At 36.1% G+C, this 21,446-nt stretch overlaps 1 protein-coding gene across 5 annotated transcripts in view; it reads left to right on the forward strand.

Annotated features, from left to right (window-relative positions):
- The window catches only part of ROBO2 (roundabout guidance receptor 2), a 1,637,092-nt gene that overhangs the window by 1,458,344 nt on the left and 157,302 nt on the right, over positions 1–21,446 (forward strand). For all 5 annotated transcript variants that reach the window (XM_027102521.1, XM_027102511.1, XM_027102532.1 and 2 more), the window contains 2 exons: positions 16,876–17,033; positions 19,739–19,859. In XM_027102521.1, coding sequence (XP_026958322.1) covers positions 16,876–17,033; positions 19,739–19,859 — 279 coding nt within the window. The remainder of the gene's footprint in view (positions 1–16,875; positions 17,034–19,738; positions 19,860–21,446) is intronic.

A 21,446-nucleotide genomic window follows, 5' to 3' on the forward strand; every position in this document is an offset into this window, starting at 1 on the left:
AAGCTCATATTAGGGGTTCATTCAAAGAAGCAAGTTTCATCATGAACTTTAAATTAAAAATAGATTTAGCCTAATGTTTGAAGTCACCATCTCACAGCATGATGTAATAACTGATTATAATGACGACCTTAGTTTCCAAGTTAAATTATTTTTAGTATACTTTAATTATTGGGTTAAGGAATTATAAAGTATGTGTGTTATGCTTAAGTTTCTTTCAAAATAATAGAAAATGAAAGAAAAAAGGTCTATTTTCAAATCCTGGTCCCTCCTCTTGTTAACTGGATGAAGTTGGTATCTTCAAACATTTGTCTTTTCATTCATAAGCCTACCTACCTCACAGGGTTATTGTGGGGTTTCCATTATAGGCAAGAAATCTTGATCATTATTAGACACTGATTTATCCCATCCAACTAGACAACTGAGATATTTTTAAAAAAATGCAGAACATAATCTTGAAAACATTATGAATGTTTTAAGCAGTGATATAAGTTTCTGACATTTTTCTGACCATTTGAATACTGTGAAATTTGTGTTAGTTTTTAACTTTGAAAATGAGAAACTACTAGCATTCCACTACTAGAAGATCATTCCACAATAATGCCCCTCAAAGCATACTATATTTTTTACTAAAGCAAATGACAAGCAACTTCCCATACATTTATTGAGTAAAATCATTAAATTAGTGTAGGGAACTTTCTACTAAAGATGCATATGTAATAATCAACTGTATCCAGTTTAGTCTTATCTTGATGACAAGAATTGAAATTCCTCACTCATCTATTCATTCAGTAAATATTTACTTTGCACTTGCTATGTGCCAAGAATACCATTGTAGACCCTGGGGATACCACAGTAAACAATGAATGAGGTCCTTCCTTTCATGGAGCTGGCTTACATTCTACTGAAGGCAGATAGATAATGAACAAGCTAGCAGACAAAATAATTCCACATATGTGATATAAAGGGGGCAAATACCAAAAGGGTGTGATATGTGTGATCTTGTTGCTTCTTTAGATTGGGTAGTCATAAAAGGGAAACTCAAAGAATTGTCATATAAACTGAGATTTGGTGGACGAGAAGAAGAGAGCTAAAAGGAAGTCTTAGGGGAAGAACATATCACAGTGAATAGTGTAGCAAAAGGACCTAAAGAAGTCTTTGCCTTGCTAGAAGAAGAGAAGGGCCAGTGTGGCTGGGGGAGAGGGAACAAGAGGAATGGGTATCATGAGATGAGAGTCCAGATCTCAAGATGCCTTGTAAGCCAGAGTAAGGATTTGGATGTTTCTGTAGATGTGATGAGTCTTTTGGAGAATTTTAAGCAGAAGGATGACAAGATTTGTTTTACAATTTTAATGAGGTTACTCCGTTGGCTATGTGAGGAATTGACTGTAAGAAGAGTAAAAGTAAGATTATTAAGAGTCAGCTGTAGTATTCCCTGAGAGATGACAGTGACTCAGACCAAATGATGGCGTGGTAGTAAAGAAAAATAGGCAGATTCTGGATAAGTCTCTTGGTAATTGGGGCTTACCAATGGACAAGATGATGATGATGTGTGCATGTGAGGGGGATGTTCGTGGGTGACAGAAATGGAGGAAAAATACTTTGTTGATAATTTATACCCGATTGTACCACAGACAAAGACACAAAAGTTTTGCGGGGTGGGGGAGGGGGAAGATTTGTGTGACAAAAATCAAGAATTCAATTTTGGTCACGTTAAATTCAGGATACTCTTAGACATTCAAGGGGTGATGTCAAGCAGGCAGTCTGGAATTTCAAGGAGCTCAAGGCTGGAGGCATTCATTTTAGAATCATCAGCATGGAGGCAGGACTGACAGAGGTTAACTACGAAGAATTTGTGTCTGGGAGCTCTCCATTTTTGAGTAATATTGACTATGTTTTAAGAACAAGGAGTTTCTGGCAAAGTACAGTCAAGAGTAATGGCTAGAGGGAGGAAAATTATGAAAGTATCTCAGAACACAAGATAAGAAATACAAGCTTAAATTAGATATATTTTTGCAGTGCTTTAATGGTATTGGTTTCATCATGTAGGATTTGGGGGAGAGTACAAAAAAATCACTATAGTTATTTTACATATCTTAACTCTCAGCAATATTATCAAGCAATTTCTATGGCTAAGCTACTACAGGAGAGAAACATGAAATAATCACATCTGTATTAGAGACATAGCTAATTTCCAATATAGTTTCCATCCGACTCTTTTTAGTCTTACAAGACACTGAAATAATACCTAGTGAAGGCAATTAAATGTAATACTTGATTAATATATCTATTGTATGGAAAGCCTCTTCTACCTAAACATTAAAAATATTCAGAAAGAAAGAAAGACTATGTTAGTGTATTTTAGTATTATCTCAAATGATTTTGTCTCTAATGACCACGTTTATCTAATGGAAAAAGAACAGAAAAACAGCAACCAGGACTCTGCAGGAACAAAATTATTTTTAGAAAAGAACATTTTTTAGTTATTGGGCTGCTTAATTTTTGAAGACTATTGAAAATATACAGTGAACGTTTTATTATACAAATATATTCAGTTTTGAAGACAATTAAATGATAAAAAAGCATTTTCTTTTTCTTTACATCATATTACAGTAACGAAGCTGTTACCTCTCCAGATGCATTTAATGAGTTTTAACTAACATTTTAAGGAGCTGACATTATCATAAACCTAAGAATTAGACAAAATTGAATTTACTGGTATAGAGAAAGATTCCTTGAGCCAATTGTATTGTTTAAGATGGACTATAATTCATTTTATGATATACCACCATCTTTCTATAAGAAAAACTATATTAATGGATCATTATACTTAATCTTTTTTTATCCTTTTATTCCAAGTTTTAAAATAAAAAACTCATGATGTTTTTATACACTCAAATCATATGAGTATAAAAGGCACAGACATATCAAGGAAAATAAACCAAAATTTTTATAAAGTTAAAGTTTTTCACATTTTCTCTAAATAAAACTCCATAAAGAAACTTCAAATGGAGGTAAGTTTTTATTTTTAAAGGAGAAATCATTTATAATTTTCTTGATTCACATATTTAAAGTGGGCTTATAGAATCACAACTTATAATTGGGGAGAATTGAGGAACTTTTTTAAAATAAGTGATATTTTGCCTTTTATGGGTCATGTGTTGACAGTGAATATATGTGATGGCTTTAAGCCTCTCTCATCTAGAGCAGTTACCACTGCTTGCTCCTTCCCCTATAACTTCCTCATTTTGTATTCAGTCCTCTGTTGAGGCACTTAAGAGGCCTAGGTCTAGATCAAAAGGTTGTCATATTACTCACCTTTATATCTCTTGTACCTAGCTCAGAGTTGGCCTTCAATTCATCTTAAATGAAGAGACCTTCTTAACATTAAATTTTTCTGAATATTTATTCTACCTTAGAAAATAACTAATTAATCGAGTTATATATTTTGATCTCAAAGGTCAGACTTATTACCATTCTACAGGTATTTTGTTGGCATTTATATTTGAAAGCACCAATTTTCTGTAAACTTGCAGTTTGTGTCCCTGAGTGACTCTTGTGAGAAACCAGGTTTCCTTACCTTCTTCCCAACTCTTTGTGTTGAATCCAGCTGGAGCAGATGGTATACTTTCAAAACACTCTTAGTCAAAATTATTTTTCTTTATACATTGTAAAATATACATATTAGTAAGTAATTAATACACTTGCAGGGTTCAAAAATCAAAATGTATGAAGTGCATATAGTGAAGTCTTCCTCTCTCATCCCTCACTTCCCACTTTTGTTTTTCTCTGCAAAGGCTTTGTTATTATTAGTTTCTTGTGTGTCCTTCCAGAGATTGTTTTTTGTACATGCAAGCACATTCCAGCATGTTTCTTTTTGTAATTAATTAAAGCATACTGTGCATGTTTCAAACCCCGCTCTGAAGCTGGCCCTGATAAAATGACTTTCTTGTTGAAAACAGTTTCCCTCCTTTGTATCCTAATACATTTTCAATGTGGTTCTATGATGCTGCATGCTTTTTTTTCTTTCAGATTGTGATTTTTGACTTATATTTTGGTAACTTTCCTAAATCTTTTTAGCACCCTAAGGGCAAGATCTCTGCTTGAAATATCTTGTACTTCTAAGTGTGATAGGTACATAGCACCTGTCACCATCAAAATATTCAGTACCTACTTTTTAAATAAAAAAGAAACCAATGATTAAAAAAACTCTTCTGTTATCTCAAATTAGTAGTTACAACTAGAACTAATTGAAAAGTGAAAATATCTAATTTACTCGGTATCAATTAAACGAAGCAAAATTAAATATCGTATTAAAATCACCTTTTAGAAATGAGCTGGGTAAAACTTATTGAGCAAAGTTAAACTTTTTGATTTGGAGGAACCAATGATATTTTATTGCCCAGATAATACTTTACAACATAAATAATGATACCTAAATACGTTTGACTTTAGAATTATACTGTTATATATAAATCCTAAATCCGATAGTACTCATTCGTAGTAATTATCACCATCCAGTAGCAATTGCATAGTATTTGACTGTCTGACCCTCAAGACCTTAAAAGAGGAATTATTTTATACACAAGATAGGGTTCTTGAAGATAGGGTTCAGGGTCCCTTTTTTTTTTTCACTAGCATTCTTAATTTCTAACAACAATAATAATTCTTATTTCTGAAGTGTTTCCTTTGCTTCACAATGTGCTTTACAAAGATCGCTTTCTTTATTCTTCATAACTATCCAAAGACATAAACTTTAATATCCCCATTTTACAGATGAAGAAGGTGAGCTTAACATGGCTGAGACTTAAGACCATCAAGTTAAGTAGCAGAGCCGAGCCTCAAACCCAGGCCTCTGACTAAGCCCATTATTTTAACCACAATACCATATTGCCTCCCCGTCAAAGAGTAATAGTTCCATAAACATTTATTAAATGGAAGCTCTAGGTATCGTGAAAGGAACTGGGCAAACAGTGGAGAGGAACTAGAGTGCACCTAGAAATAGAAAACAGTGTGAAGGTCCTAAGATGGAAAAGAGCTTGCTATGTTCCAGGACCCGAGGAAAGGCCAGTGTGGATGTGAATTATGATTGAGAGGGCAAAGATGAGGCAGTAGAGATTTTTAGAGAATAAACTGCACAGAAGAAAAGAAGAGGGTAGTTAACATTCTGCCTCGATGTCCTGGAACTGTCCTGGCATAATTATGAAGAATGCTTCCATTTACTTTCTCAAATGTTTAGTATGGAAGATAAAATAATAGGTAAGGTTAAAGATTTTAGATTTCAGAAGGAATGAATAAATTTTTCCCCAGCTACTTGTGATATTAGCAGGGAAATGAGAAATCTTAGAGTCCAAACTCCATACCCAGCACTTTCATCAACTGACAACATTCCCAGTGATGAACTGAAGCCCTATCTCCTAGAAGCTTACTGAAGCAAAGGTCTTCCTTTTAAGTAAATGTGGAAAAAAACATTTCAAGGGCTGTATTAGCCATGTGCTTTAGACATCACTGGATAAATATATGTAACATCTCATTATTTAGGATCCACTAATTCATTTTGAAAATTAACCCATTTTCCAACCTCTGATTTTCTTATTTGGCCCACATTTAATACACGTATTTTGCCTTACATTCAGAACAGTTATAATTTGATTGTTCATTGAGAGTATCAAGAAAAAAGTTTCTAATTTTACCATTTGTAGAAAGTTTGGGGAAGAGTGAGGTGAAGTGGCTGATGTGGTGCATGAAAATGGCCCAAATTAGGAATTATAATAATTTGTGAATTATAATAATTTTAATAATCTGGCATCACAAATAGCTTTGATTAGAACTAAGCAATAAAGGTTTGGCAGACTTTCTGATAAATCTTACTTATTAAGTTTTGGTACCCTCCCAGGCAGAGAAGCTAAAACAATCCCATGCAACTAGGTGGTTATCTCCATATAGGCACCTCACCAAGCAGGAAGGAAGTGGCTCTGTTTATTTTTTATCCACGACTATTTTGAGAGTAAAATTGTACTGAGTCTTAGTCCTAGGAATAACCATGGAGCCCAGAAAATAAAAATATAACAAAAAACTCCGAGGGCAATTTGATTTATTGCCTTATTGCTGAGCATATACTCTGTGGCTGACCAAGGCTACAGGGTATGAAGAAGAGGGGGATTTTTCTCTAAACCTCCATGCTTAATATGACTTCTTTCTAGTTTCATGTAAGATATGAAGGTTTGATTAGAGTTTACATGAATTTTAAAATATTTAAACACTTTTGGGGAAAACATACTTATAATACATTTTCATCATGAGAACTCAGTATCACACCTTAAAAAGATATCCATTATTTGTTCTTTGGTATCAGTTTGTTTTCAAAGAGTATATGGCACGGTTGGATGGGGGCCTGTGGAGTTAGCATCAGGAAAAAAAGAAATTGTGCTACTCATAGGTTCAAGCACATTGTTTGCTGGTTGTTGTCAATGATATAATACGAATTTTCTGAAGTAATTTAAATGTGGTCTCTAGCACATTTGCATTCATAAAAAGTGCTTGGATATGCTTCTTGCTTCCTCTTCTCCTGCTTAGCTGTCAAAATATGGTGATGATTTTGAAGATTTACAGTAGATGGGTAATGAGATTGCTGAATATTAACCACAGCATTGAGAATTCATTTGGTAGCAAAAGAAAAGAAGGTTACTGGGTCTTTGGGATAGAGCAGAGAGATGATAGAGCTTTTTTTTAATCAGCCAATTAAAAAGTAAATATGCTATGTTCTGGATTAGGAAACATTTCAAAGTTCTTGTTATGTAGTAATCAAATAGAACATTTCCCAAAGGTCAAATTACATCCATTTCAGCAAAATTCCTGAAGCTTACAGTAATGCCCATAGTTTGCAGTGTGGACGTATGCAAATCTTAATATTAGATAGGAAAGACTAAAGAGCCCACAGGCATGTGGAACATGATTTTTTATTATGTAAATTTCAGGTGTACAGCATTATAGTTCAACAGCTGTATATACTACAGAGTGATCACCGCCACAAATTTATAAAAACTACTTTCATTGTTGCATTTGAATTCAAGTAAGTCTCATGCAGTTATGCTTTGGTCTACGTTCCTGTGTAAAACAGGGAAGTAAACAGCATACTCTCCCAGTGGTCATTTTTAAGTTCATGAATTATGGTGAGATTCACTGTTACACTCTAAATCAGACCACTAGTGATTATGGTTATGAAATGTGTTGTTAAAATAGGTGAAATGATGGAAATTGTGAAATCATCAGAATCATGTTGAAAGCCCATTATAACATATAGCTCAGTTATTCAGAAATGTGTTGAGTTTCAGGTAGACGGGGAAAAAAGATAGAGCAATAGTAGTTTCAAAGTAACTGGCATTCTTGACAAGGAAGGTTGACCTTGACCTTCTTCTCCTTCCAACCCTCATTTCATCAGCAGGGGTGAGATTACTTTGAGACCTTGCCAATAGGTAATAAATAACACATAAATTCCAGGACACCCTTGCACTGTAGGGTGCCCTAATGTGTAATAATCCTTAGACTATTGAGTTTGTAACTCATGACATCTGGCAGTTACTTGGCATTGTAATTCATGCTGATCAGGCACGTCAGAATACACCATGGGAGAGAAATATCAGAGCACTAACCCACTGATACTAGGAAAGGATGAAATGACAGAGGTACACAGCTGCGCAGACTGTGTACCTCTGTGAACTGTGCAATGTTAGAATGCTGTAAAAGCTAATGCCTTCAGATAAGGACTAACAAGGCGGGAGGAGAGTAGGAATCTATTGGGATCCAGAATAAAGCAGCACATTAATATTTACTTGATAGCACTTTATTCCTTTATTCAAATTGACAGATGTAGCCTTAAGGCAGTAATGAATCTTGAAGTTTGAATTTAAATAAATACTTATGTATATTTTATTTTATTTTTATTTTTATTTTTTTGCGGTACGCGGGCCTCTCACTGTTGTGGCCTCTCCCGTTGCGGAGCACAGGCTCCGGACACGCAGGCTCAGCGGCCATGGCTCATGGGCCCAGCCGCTCTGCGGCATGTGGGATCTTCCCGGACTGGGGCACAAACCCGTGTCCCCTGCATTGGCAGGCGAACTCTCAACCACTGCACCACCAGGGAAGTCCACTTATGTATATTTTAAATTTAAATGTGCACTTAAGTAAATATATAAGTATATTGAATTAAAATTTTTACAGATATATATATATATATATATATATATATATATATACACAAATTTTCTATATATAAAATATAAAAAAGATTTGTCCCTTTCAATTTTTTGTTTTCTTTGGTCTTACAGTGAGAGCTAAATGAGGCAAAAAAGAGAGTGTGGGAAAAAAATGAGAAATAGTGGGCCAAAAAAAAAAAACATTCCACAAAGTGCCTGTAACAAGACTTCCTGATACCTAGAAGCCTAACTTCTTTAGCTGAAGACTTGAGGCTCTTGGTTCATGAACCAGGTTGAAGAGCTAGAAGCAGACAGATGGTTATTTGTGATCATCCTGTAAATGTAAATGCTATAAAGATGTTGTGATTATTTAATTATTTACTAATGCCCCAACCCAGATTTAGAGAAAGTAGGAGGCAGTATTTAAGCTTGAAATAATCTGGTGTTTCCCTTTGTTACCATCTTGAGAAACATCACTTAATGCTTTTTTTAGGATTAATCTGTGTAGTTCTGAATTTTAAATTCAATGTATTATTTCTTCCAATATCCAGAGGTATAGCTATCTCTGTGACTGAGATTGAAATTAGCAAGAGGGCAGGTGCTGGAAGGAGGTTGGGTAGCAGAGTAGAACATTTTGGGGATGTGGAGAGTTTTTGTTTTACAGTAGAGGAAGGCCGCCTTGAACACATTTAGGCCAGTGCCCTCAATTCTACACACCGTTCTCCTCCTGACTTACTATTATATTTGGACACACCCTCTAAGTTCCCCTCATGCCTTTGAGTTTTCTGTGATTCTGGAAACATCGATCCCACATGACCAATTTTGTGGACAATGGCACTTTAAGAAAAAAGAGGAACTGATTAAACATTAATTAGCCTCAGTCCACAACTTCCTCACAAGCTAATGGATAGGGTATGCAGATCCCTGTCGAATATCAGATGCTAGGCTTTGCCAAAAACAGGACTTCCAAGTGTTGAAGGAGTGCCAACTGCTGGCTCCTTAACTCAAACCAAAGGAAATGATTACCAGAGACAGGCCTCGAGTCTGCCGTGGTCAGATGTCACCAGTTTGCAGTGCCACATGTGATCCAAGAGTTTATGAATGATCTCAACTCTTGGTCCCCAAGGAGAACATATGCATTACAGAGGTTACGGATACAAATTACAGAGAGCATGATGTTTCCATGCAATTTCTAAGAATCCTTCAGCAAGTTTTAAACATTAATGGAAAACATTAAGGAAGGCTTGGCACTCTTAGGGGGACTTCAAATTATATTGCGGATGAGGACAGAACAGGGCTAAAAAAACGATTCGAGAATAAAGACTTGGCTAAGGAATTTGGAGCCGGCCATTCCTCTTGGACGAGTTGTGTGTTTGTGTGTTTTATTCCCTGCAGAATTCGAGGCTTCACAAAATGCTATGACTTGAAAATGAGCAAGTCGCCGGGTATCCCTGTTCATTTATCATGCTCCAGTTCATACCACTGGTTTATCTGGATCATTTGCTGAGTGAATTTGCTTGCACAGGGAATCTTAGCGGGATGAGGGGTGAGACCTTCTCATTTTGGAATTGTCAGCATGTTGCAGAGGTGCCAGAGTGTCAGCTTGCACAGCGGTAGCAGGATGTCTCCCCACTGAGTTCTTTCTTTCCCATTCCCCTTCTGTGCAGAATAAACCACTTATGACTTGTTCCCTAAATATCAGATCTTGTTGTCTGTTTAGCTGGTGGCTGGCCTGTCCATTCTGACCATATCTTGTTTGATTGTACCAAATATAATAAAGTAGTTTGTTGTGAATGATGATTTATTAATAAATCTTTAGATTTATTAGGTCTTTCGGTCTTTGCAACTTCAGAAAAATACAGAATTATTGTAACTTATCCGTGTAGAGCTTTCAGTTGAAGGGGGAAACTCAGTTTCAACTGGCCTAAAAATGAAAGAAAACTTCTTTAGATCCCATACGTAGAAAGTCCAGATTTAACACAGTCTTCAGAATTGTTTCGTTCAGTTATGGCATCAAGAACCCAGATATGTTTTCTAGTGTGCAGAGCCTCAGTTTCATTCTGAGGCTGGAGCTCCCCCTGGGGTCAGAGCATGGCTGTCAACAACAGCCATTTACTGCAGCAGGACAAGACAGTGCACTTTCCTGGGAAGTAGAGTAGAGGACCTGAACTTCAGGCTGGCTGCGATTACACCCGATCGTTCCCCGTGGTGAGAGGTGCTGCTGGTGATGAGGATAGGAACATAATGTGTACCAGTGGTAGAAATGGCTATCACTGTTTTTCCTAACCCACTGTAATATTTACTATGATATACTATAATTTGTGCTAGCAGTTTTATTGCTTGCACATAAATATGTTGTTCCTTTGAGTGATTGATTTCTGACCTTTTTGAACTGCCAGGCTTTTATTTTAGAGATATACGAGCTTGTAGGTAGGCAAGTCGAGTGCACTGTCTCTTAAATCCTACCAACTTAGAATGTTCTTCAGAAATGACATTTTGAAATCAAATTAAAACACTGTAGTGTATCTTATACAATAAGAAAAAGACTGCAGCACACCCTTTGAAGAGGAGTTCATCAATTCGATCAACCTGTCAAGTATACTTGATGAACTCATCTGATGCCCTTCAAGATGGGAGCCCTGGGCTTCCCTGGTGGCTCAGTGGTTGAGAATCTGCCTGCCAATGCAGGGGACACGGGTTCGAGCCCTGGTCTGGGAAGATCCCACATGCCGCTGAGCAACTAGGCCCGTGAGCTACAACTACTGAGCCTGCACGTCTGGAGCCTGTGCTCCGCAGCAAGAGAGGCCGCGATAGTGAGAGGCCCGCGCACCGCGATGAAGAGTGGCCCCCGCTCGCCGCAACTAGAGAAAGCCCTCGCACAGAAATGAAGACCCAACACAGCCAAAAATAAATATAAAAAATAAATAAATTAATTAAAAAAACAAAAAGATGGGAGCCCTGTGGTGGGTAACCTAGTCCCGTGTAAGTGTAAAAGAAAAAACTTTTCAGATGAGTGAATCTGAAGCTGACACTGAAGGAACAGTATGTGTTTGAAGAAAGAAATAGGAAAAAGTAAGGGAACAAAGAGGTATCTGGGGAAGATTTTCAAGCAGAAAGACCAAATATGCTAATGTGCACCGATAATTAGATGTTCCTCTGTGTGTCTACGGCAAGAGGGTTGCAGAAATGTATGTGATGAGTGTGGAAATATAAACACAGAGACCTGATTCTATACAACATTTGATATCACATTAAGAAGAGAATTTTTTCTTAAAAGCCATTTAAAAAGTTGTGAAAAAGGAATTGATGTCATCATATGTGTACTTTAGCAAACTCATAATAGCCACAATAGAGAGATTAAAAGAGAAATCAGAGAAAAAGTTTAAATAGGATACCCTGGAAGTAATTAAGGAAGAGATAAGGACATCCTGAACTAGGGCAGTGGGGACAAAATAAATAGATACAGGTGATATTACAAATCATTGTAGCATAATGACTGTGCGTAGGGTCTAGAGTCAGACCTGCAGGGTTCAGACTCTGTACTTGTCCACTACAATAGGTCATTCCACATGACCTATGACATATCCATGATGCCAGGATTTGCACATAGTGTGTACTCATTAAATATTAGCTATTATTGTAGGGCAATTACTTTTAAAATAGGGAGATCAAAGTGTTACTGTGTGTGCTGCTGATTCAAAAAAGCAAGTTTAAAAAAAAATTCTTGTTATTTCCTATATTATGCATGACTAAAGTCTTCTGACGGTCCTTTTAAGTATCAAGATTTACTCAAATTTTGTATTCTTAAACTGAAATATGCACTGGATGGGCATCTCTTAGAAGTAGTCATCAGTCTTCTACTGAGAAGTCTCTTGCTGCACAGCTCTGACAGCTCAGGTGCACATACAGAGAGAAATCCTCCTGGCATGGAAGCCTTGTGATAAGCGTTGCTTTGAGTTGCCAGAGGTTTCAACTGCTGCTAACCGTGCGTTTAATTACATATCTCATATCTCTTTTTAAATTACCTTTCCCGTGATCAGTTTAATTTGCTGTGGATGGTCTTCTTTATCTGATGGTGTGTATGAATACTTTCATCCATAATGTTTTAGGCTCTACATTTTTAATAACTGCTTGGAAGCATGTATAAGTTGTAAGTCAGAAATGTATCTTTCAGAAGTCTGCTAATTATGCAGTCTCATTTCATTATTATTGCTAATTTATTTTAAAATGATGAAATGTCAGAGTAATGATTTGCCTTGTCTCTGTTGACTGAGGCAAAAAAGAATTTTGAGAACTATTGAATTAGGACAGAAGGGAGAGGACTTGGTGAGCTAAAGAATGTGGGATAGTAAGAAGCAAAAGTCCAAGAGGTCTGCTCTAAAGGGATACCTAGATGTGAAGCTGTTTTAGGGCACTGTATTAGTTACCTATTGCTGTATCACAAATTACCACAAAACTTAGTAGCTTAAAACAACACACATTTATTTTCTTACTGTCGGTGGGTCAGGAACCCAGACATGAGTTAACTTAGTCTCCTCCTAAGGATCTCTCACAACGCTGCAATGCAGATGTTGGTCAGGGCCGTGGTCTCATGTAAAGGCTCAACTGCAGAAGTTCCTGTTCCCAAATTTCAGTAGTTGCTGGCAGGATTTGAGCTCTCAAGGGATGTGGACTGAAGCCTCAGTTCCTTGCTTACCGTTGGCTGAAAGCTGCCTTCGGGTCATTGGCAAATGGGCCTCTACGTCGAGCAGTGTGGCATCTTGCATGATCAGAGGAAGCACATGAGGAGAGAGACAGAAAGACAGACAGAACCAAAAAGATGAAACTTACAACCTTTTGTAACCTAATTTTTGAAATGACATTCCATCGCTTCATTAAAGGCATGTCACCAGGTCCAGCCCACAGTTAAGGGGAGGGGATGAGACAAAGAAATAAATACCAAGAGGGAGAGGTTATTGTGGAGCGTTAGAGAACAAGCCTACCACAGGCACCGTCACGTCATTTCCGTTTTATACAGTATTCCTTAACCACTTTATAAGACACTGCCAAGCACATTGCAGTATTCAGTGTCTTCTTGTAGAATTGAATTAATTTGTTACAAATCTTTATGTCATGAATATGAACTCTATCATATCAAACACAGTAGTAATTCAGAATTTATTGATCTTCCAGAATAACTTTCTAAGTCACCGTGCATGTCAATGTAAAGAGAATTCAAGTCTAACCCAGGTTATGACCAGCTTAGTGAAGTCTCATTTGTGTTTTCAGCTCATAGAGAGAAATGAATATTTGGGTTCTAGCCAACTAGATTTCTCTTTTTCCCCCATGGAGTTTTGAACCCTTGTATTCTAAACTTAGATCTGCAAGCAAGTACTATATCAAAAGTGTGTCTATTATATCTTCTTTTCTTTAAAGTACAACGTACCTCTACCCTGCCCCCAGCTTTTGTCTTTTTAACCAGATTCTTTTCAGTTCATCATGTTTATTTCTCTTCACCCTATTTAAAGACTTGTTTGGAGCTTTAGGTAAACACATATTGCTGCATGCTCTTGTTTTGGCTTACTTGTCAAGCCACATTGAAAATATGGCTTCCAGTTCTTTTTAGAGTAGGAGCTTAATGAGAAAAAATATATAGACTCAATTTGGACTTGCTTTGCTTTTTTACATTTACAGGACTGTTTTAGTTCCCGTTATCTAACATACATAAATCCTTTACTGTAGAGAACACCTTCTATTTTTTATCACTTGCCATAAAGCAGAGGGCAAAATCCAAGACAGAAATGAATAATTAGCAAAAATTTGGAAACAATAAATATTTCATTTTATTTTGTTTACATTTGTGAATGGGTATACAAACGTCAGAAACACAGAAGCAGGTATCAGAACATTTATACAATTTGAGATGAGTAAAAATGACTTTCTATTTCCTAAGACAGATTCTATATTTGTTTGCTGTGCTAGAACCTGCTGAAAGGGTTGTTTTTCTCTTGAATGTTTTATTTGAGAGAGAGAGAGAGAGAAGAAACACATTTTATTATCCCCAAAGATGTAAAAGAAATGGTATCACTAAGCAAAAATGAATTACTCTATAAACCCCAGAGAGCATTTTACAAGTTGAAGAGGGTACAGTACCAATTATACTATTATCTCACTCTACTCTCTGGGTGAATAGTCGGAAAGCCTAAAATTACAGTTGATGTTAGATTTCTTGGCTTCATTTGCAAATTGGAGTCATTTTCTTTTTTTGTCAACGCCATAAACACACGTTATATTGTTTAAGAGCAGCAGCCCCTAGTTTGTTATGATATTTTCCTCCTTTTTATCCCCCATATCAAAGGACCTTTTTTTTTTTTTTTTTTTTTTTAATTTGGCTTGTTGCAGATTGATGTAATACTGTGTTTCTGAATCATCTGCAGTGGTCCTAAGTACCATTTGAGCAGAGGCTTTTTGGCTTACTTGTCAGGAGACCAGTTCTGGAGAAGGTTCTCCAACTGGCCAGATGTGTCATTTTGGACTAGATTGAGAGCCTGCCAAAACACCACTTGCTGCCACTACCGGATATTGTAGGGGTGCTCACCACCCTGTTACCATAGTTTTGCGGGTCTTAACATTGCATAAATAGGCAGCTGTTCTGTATTCAGGATATAAATGAGTCACCAGCTTGCTCTACCTTGAGGATTTACCTGCAATAGGGAAGCACAGTGTTAACCCCTTCTTACCCTCCTGCATGAACATCACATTTAAATGCACACTTCCCTCAGCCCATTCAGAAGCAAACCCCTATGCATATAAATCACATCCTTCTTGCCAGTTAGACAAGAGAACCGAAAAATGTGCAGTTCATTGTGCTAAAATGGAACACATTTCCTCAGCAGCTAAAGCAGTAAATTAATCAGCTTATAACTAAGAGTGAGCAATTTGTGCTGAATTCTTTCTTACTGCTCCTTCAGTAGGAGACAAGGTTCTCTAATCTCATAAAAGGTCATGACTTCATTAAGATGGAAAACCATGTTGCAAGAGACAAGAAAAGAAAAGCCTTAAAAGTCACTCAGTTGTCTCTCTGGACCTATTTTCAGGACAGGGGATTTTTATTTATTTGGAGAATGACAATTAACCTGGAGACTTGGCCCAACAAAGAAGCGGAGTGCTGAAGTGGGTCTCATTACAGGACATGAAAAGCAGTTGGTTTGACCTAATCCACATTTGCAGCAGATGATTTACATAACAAGTTAGCACAAGCCGCCCAATTTTGATTTTAAATAGCTGACCAATTTCAAATAGCTTGACCAATTTATATATAGAAAATGTATGTGTGTGTTCATATGTATATATGTATGCAGGTGTGTGTATATATATGTACACGTGTATAACACACATACATATACACGCATATATTTGTGTTGGGGGGGTTATTTTTTTACCCCAAGGTACATTGGGAAAAAACCTTGTCTGTGTTAGAATATCAAAGAATAGGAAAGGTCAAGGCAGTTACAAAAAGTAGAGGCAATTGTGTTATATGGTATATTAGCTGGTCTCAACTACATTTTTTATTGAAGTATTGTTGACTTACAATATTATATTAGTTTCAGGTGTACAAGTAGTGATTAAATATTTTCACAGATTACACACCATACAAAGTTATTATAAAATATTGACTATATTCCCTGTGCTGTACATTACTTCCTTGTAACTTATTTATTTTATAACTGGTAGCTTGTACCCTTTAATCTCCTTCACCTGTTTTCTCAACTGCTTTTTCTAATGTTTACCCTAAAATAGATATAGTCCTTATTTGTTAAATAAAACCAGCATTCTGCAGTCTGATAGGACCAAGTCATTTCTCCAGGCTTTTCATTTTGCCAGGGGAAGAAAAGTGCACAGATAGATAGGTGACATTTGGAGAGCCAGGCATGCCAGATTTTCGGAGGTTACAACGGAGGTCCAACCTGCTGTTCTCCTAATGAAAGGAGGGGAAATTCAGACTGGCAAAACCGCTATAAGGGATATCTCTGCTCCGAATGTCACGCTGCCCAGATGTCGCTCGGCAGGTGGAGATGCAGACAGAATGAAAATGTAGCCCTGTGTATGTGGGTGCTAGTGCATTGCAAGGGTGAACAATGAGTCTATCTTCAGAAGTGTAATGAAAACAGTGTGGATCTTGTCCATATTCATGTCACGAGAAAGGGCTTTCTCAAGGAGTTCTCACCCCACTTCCCCTCCCAGACTGAACAGGCATACATGCTCCCAGACCACGTGCACATGACTTGTTTCAGGGTTTTAAGTATAACAACTTATTTTAATGCATTTATACACGTGTATGTATACGTATATGCATTTTAAATAGAAAATGGGATCATACTACATAAACAGTTTTGTACTTTGAGTTTGTATTAAATGTCAAAACTATATCATGAATGTGTCTCATCTTATTTTCTTTAGGCTTATCTCATTTTAAACTCAGATTTTATAGCAAAGGTTCATAGTCATAGAGTTAATCATTTCCCTGTTGATGAAGCGCTTAGATTGGCTCTAACATATTTTAAGATGGGCGTGGTTCTGTTCTCAGTAAATACCAGTGAATTTTATTAGAACAAAGTAAGTTAAGACTTGAAGTTACCTTTTGCAAGAGGAAGCTAAAGTTACTGTCATTGAGTTTTCTTTTACTACAATTGTTTTTCTTCAGTGTTACGAGATGACTTCCGGCAAAATCCCACAGATGTTGTAGTGGCAGCCGGAGAGCCTGCAATCCTGGAGTGCCAACCTCCCCGGGGACACCCAGAACCCACCATCTACTGGAAAAAAGATAAAATTCGAATCGATGACAAGGAAGAAAGAATAAGTGTGAGTTAAACTAAAATGGACCCCTAGAGAGATTGAATATCAAGGCTTAAAATGGATGTATTTTATTATTTTATTTATATTATTTATAATATTTTATTTATATTATTTATTATTTCTTGGTAAAGTTGCAGAGCTGTATTTGAGTGCTAATTACTATTTACACTGTATTGAAAGGACTGAAAAGAGGTAACCAAAAATAAAAACTTTGGAATGAGGCTTCAAATAGTCAAATATTATATAAATCAAGTGTATATGATATACTAATAACTGGACCAATCTGAATATGTAAATATATCTTTGCAGTAGAATACTGATGTCGAAGCTCTTTTTAAGATCTCCAAATGCATCTATTGATCATGCAATACATGTGTCAAAGTGTAAATGATGGCCATAAACTGTATTAACTAGAACATTTCTTTTCATACTACTTTCAAAATTATAAGAGGAAATAATTTGAGGTGATAAATATTTCAAGCTCTTTTCCAGTTTTTCCAATGTAATATTTATAACTAAAATATTATATGAGAACTCATTTCAAAGTTTAAGAGATAGAAAGTAAAATCAATGTAAAAATAACTGCCCGGTTTTGCAGTTTAACCCTTGTTTTCAAGGGAAATGGATGATCAGGTTAATCAGTCAATTAATATTCAAAATGGAACACCCAGAAAATGGTAAAAAGGTAGAGAAATGGCATATAGTTATTTTATTTTTTCAGAGGATCCATTCAACCTGTGTATGTGAAGTTTGTGAGAGCAGTCCACTGAAATAGTAGATAATGCCTCAACCTTCTGACATGGTTCTTAGTATAATTTTTATACTCAGTACAATAACTGAGACTTAATATATTTTATTTAAAATAATGTCTCAACGAAACAAATGTACCATTTCTATCAAAAAGTCCACATTTTCTGGGTGTCTATTCTCTTTAAAAATATCTTATAAATGAGGTTTTATTCTTATGTGTACATTGTGATTACATAATAACACAGGACGAGAGAGTCCATGCAAAAGATCACAACATATTCCATATGATTCTGGATTGAACTGTTGACACTGTGAGAATCTACAGTGAAAGATAATTTGGTTCTCAATGGTCTGTGCTTGGGTACCAAACTTATGAAAATGTGCTCCTGTTCAAGATCTTTTTCATGTTTGTAATCATTTAGCTTTTGCTTTGTAACAAATGACCCCAAAATACTGTGATTTATAATAACCATTGCATTTACACTATGATTCTGGGGGTAAGCTGACAGTTCTTTGCTCTGGGCTAGTTTGGTTCATCTTTGCTAGGCTTTCTCATGCTTCTGTGGCTTGTTTAAACATGTGCTGGCAGCTGGGATGATCTAGGATAACTTTACTCACATGGCTGACCATTGACTGTCTCTCAGCTGGCCATCTTGGTTCTTCTCCTCACGGCCTCTCATTTTCCAGCAGGCTAGCTCAGGCTGGTTCTCATACTGGTCTCAGGGTTCCAACTGCAGCAAGAGAAGGCAAGTCCCTATATGCGAGTGCCTTTCTTCTGGTGAAATGTTGCTTTAGTTCCACTGGTCAAATCAAATCAAATCATATTGTCACACTCAGCTTCGGGGGAAGGAGAAATGGCCTCCGTGGTTTAAACCTATCATTTATTATGCTCTACTGCATACAGTTGAGAATAGGTTGACTCTGTTTTCTTCTTAAGTAAAAAAAAAAAAATATATTGAAAATCCCTTTCTATGACATGGCTAGTTTTAGAGCCTGAATAAGTCTGATGAAAACGTACCTACTTGAGTTTTGTCTGCCTGTGAAATTAAAATTAAAGGAGGAAACCAGCATATTCTTATCTCTTTAAGAACACTCAGTCATTGTAAAGTTAAGATTGTTGAACTAGATAAATAATAAAAAAAATTTTTATTGGAAAAGAAGCTATAAGTTGATGATTCACTTACTAAAAACCTTATTCTGCTTTAATGTACCCTTTAACTAACAGACATTTTAACATTATTACATTTGTTTATTCAAACAAAAATGCTTCTCATTTAAGAAACATTTAGGGACCACATTTTAGAAGCCAATGACTTGTACCAAGTCATACTCATCATTCAAAAAAAAATTTTGTTTTTATTCAACCTGACCTCCTCTTCAAAAACTATCTCATAAATATAGTTAAGATGAGGCAAAGATAATTTTAATACTAACAATTGAAATGTAAACTCCATGAAAGCAGAGGTTTTTACTATTTGGTTGACTATTGAATCTCAAAGGCCTAGAACACTACCCAGCCCATAGAGGTACTCAACAAATACTCATTGAATTCTTCTGAGTCAATTAGATTTCATTCTATTATCCAAAGCAGATACCTAGTACTTCCTTCTGATGACAAATGTCAATAGAAATTCATTCAACAGAATCTCAGAGTGAAGACCAACCACTGTGGTTTAATGGGGGCAGTCACAAGATTCAAAATAGGACCAGGCAAGAGAGAGGAAGACTGCCTTAAAGAAGCATTCTCTAGAAAGGAAATATGGAGGCTTACATTGAGGGTGAATTTAAGAGAAGAAAGTACACATGCAGATGCCAAAATAGTGGTAGAGTTTTGTGTCTTAGACACTCAGCTATTTCTTTTAGAGAAAAAAAATGTGCTTAAATATTTAAAATTATTTATTAGTGACCTTTCTTTCTCTGTTTCTTTTCCTTTCCATTTTCTTTTTTTTCAATTTCAACAGATCCGTGGTGGAAAACTAATGATCTCCAATACCAGGAAAAGTGATGCAGGGATGTATACCTGTGTTGGCACCAATATGGTGGGAGAAAGAGACAGTGATCCAGCAGAGCTGACTGTCTTTGGTAAAACTCTCTTTTCAATTATAAATTGCTATTTACTACTTTTCCTTTTCCTTTAAATATTTTTGCTAATACCAAACACCAGGCCATACAGGGACAGTTACTTATGACTTGTGGTGAGCTCAATAGACTAGAATTGTCTTGTTTTCTGGTTCTGTCTTTCAATGAAATCTTTGATGTGAAGAAAATTAAACTTTTGAAACATTAATTTACCTACTTTATTCATATATATTTATAGGATTTTACCTTTCATCAGGATGTAAAAAACTGTCCTTTCTCAAAATCTATTTGAGAGATTATATACATTTAAAGTTTATCACTCATTCCATTGTGATGCATTTATGAAGTATTTATTATGTGCATGTCACAGGGTAAGGTTTTTAAAAATTAGAGAGTGCAGTGTATAGCCATTTCACTTGTGTTCTAATTTTAAAAATTTCAGATTGAGCTATTTGCAGTTTTACCTCATGATAAAAAGACTAGCTTGCTAGTTATACACACGCAATCAAAATTAGAAAAAAATTGATCAACTATTTTGCTATAATATTCATGTTTCTTCAACTTAAAAACCAAAGGACTCTTTAGCTGGAGTAATTCAATTAGTTAGTGAAAACGTGATTAGATCTGTATCACAGAAATAGTGGAGAAAGCATTAGGAAGGAGAAAATTGGAGGTAGTAAAGATGGCCAATTAAACGAAAGTAAGGAAAATGCTACAGGGCAGCTGTGGAAAATTGAAAGAGAAATACAATGACAGAAAATTGGGGAAAATGGGCATCCTAAAGATGCTGGAAAATGAAACATTCCTTTAGATGACATCAAAGTCCCATTGAAGTCCCATTCAAGTACCTGTATGGAAATATATATGTATACTCACAAACGCACTCAGAAACACATACACATATGTATATATACACACATATATAGATGCGTGTGTATATCTATCTCTCTCTATATATATTTGAATAAAAGAGTCACTATTGCAGATATTATGATTTCTTTTTTAAATGCAAGAGATAATGTGAATTTCAAATTACTTTTTTGTGTGTGCCAGTAAAATAATCTTCTGAATCTGTGCATGGTATGATAAGATCCTATGTCATTACTCCAGAACACACTGAGGTAGCATCAGAATCTGGCATACATCCCTAAAGAAACTTCTTTTGCAGTTTGGGATGTGCCACCCATGGTATAATGGGATCCCATGCTGCGATGCAAAAGAGAGCCATATTATGGTTTCCATTACATTTAGAGTGTTAGGTGTGGTTTATGAATATGTACTAGAATGCAGGCCTCTCTTTTCAATTGCTCTGAGTATCATGTAATCTCTGGTAATACTCCTTGTGGATACTAAGCAGCTTGAAGTCCCAAATGACAAAACCAGGATCCCATAATTCATTAAAGGAATTGAACAGTAAAAATAAAACTGTTCAAAGTATGCATGTAAATTTCTGTCCTACAGAGAGCTCAGACAATATCAGTTTGCCCTTACATTTCATGCAGTTATCTATCTATAAGAGTCTCAAAATGTGCTTCACTCCGTAATGAATAAAATACAGTTTTGCCTGCTAAGATATGAAATTAGCGGTCA

The sequence above is a fragment of the Aethalodelphis obliquidens genome, unplaced genomic scaffold (genome assembly GCF_003676395.1).
Source record: "Aethalodelphis obliquidens isolate GAN/ISIS:26980383/991018 unplaced genomic scaffold, ASM367639v1 scaffold1, whole genome shotgun sequence".
Classification (NCBI taxonomy): Eukaryota; Metazoa; Chordata; class Mammalia; order Artiodactyla; family Delphinidae; genus Aethalodelphis; species Aethalodelphis obliquidens.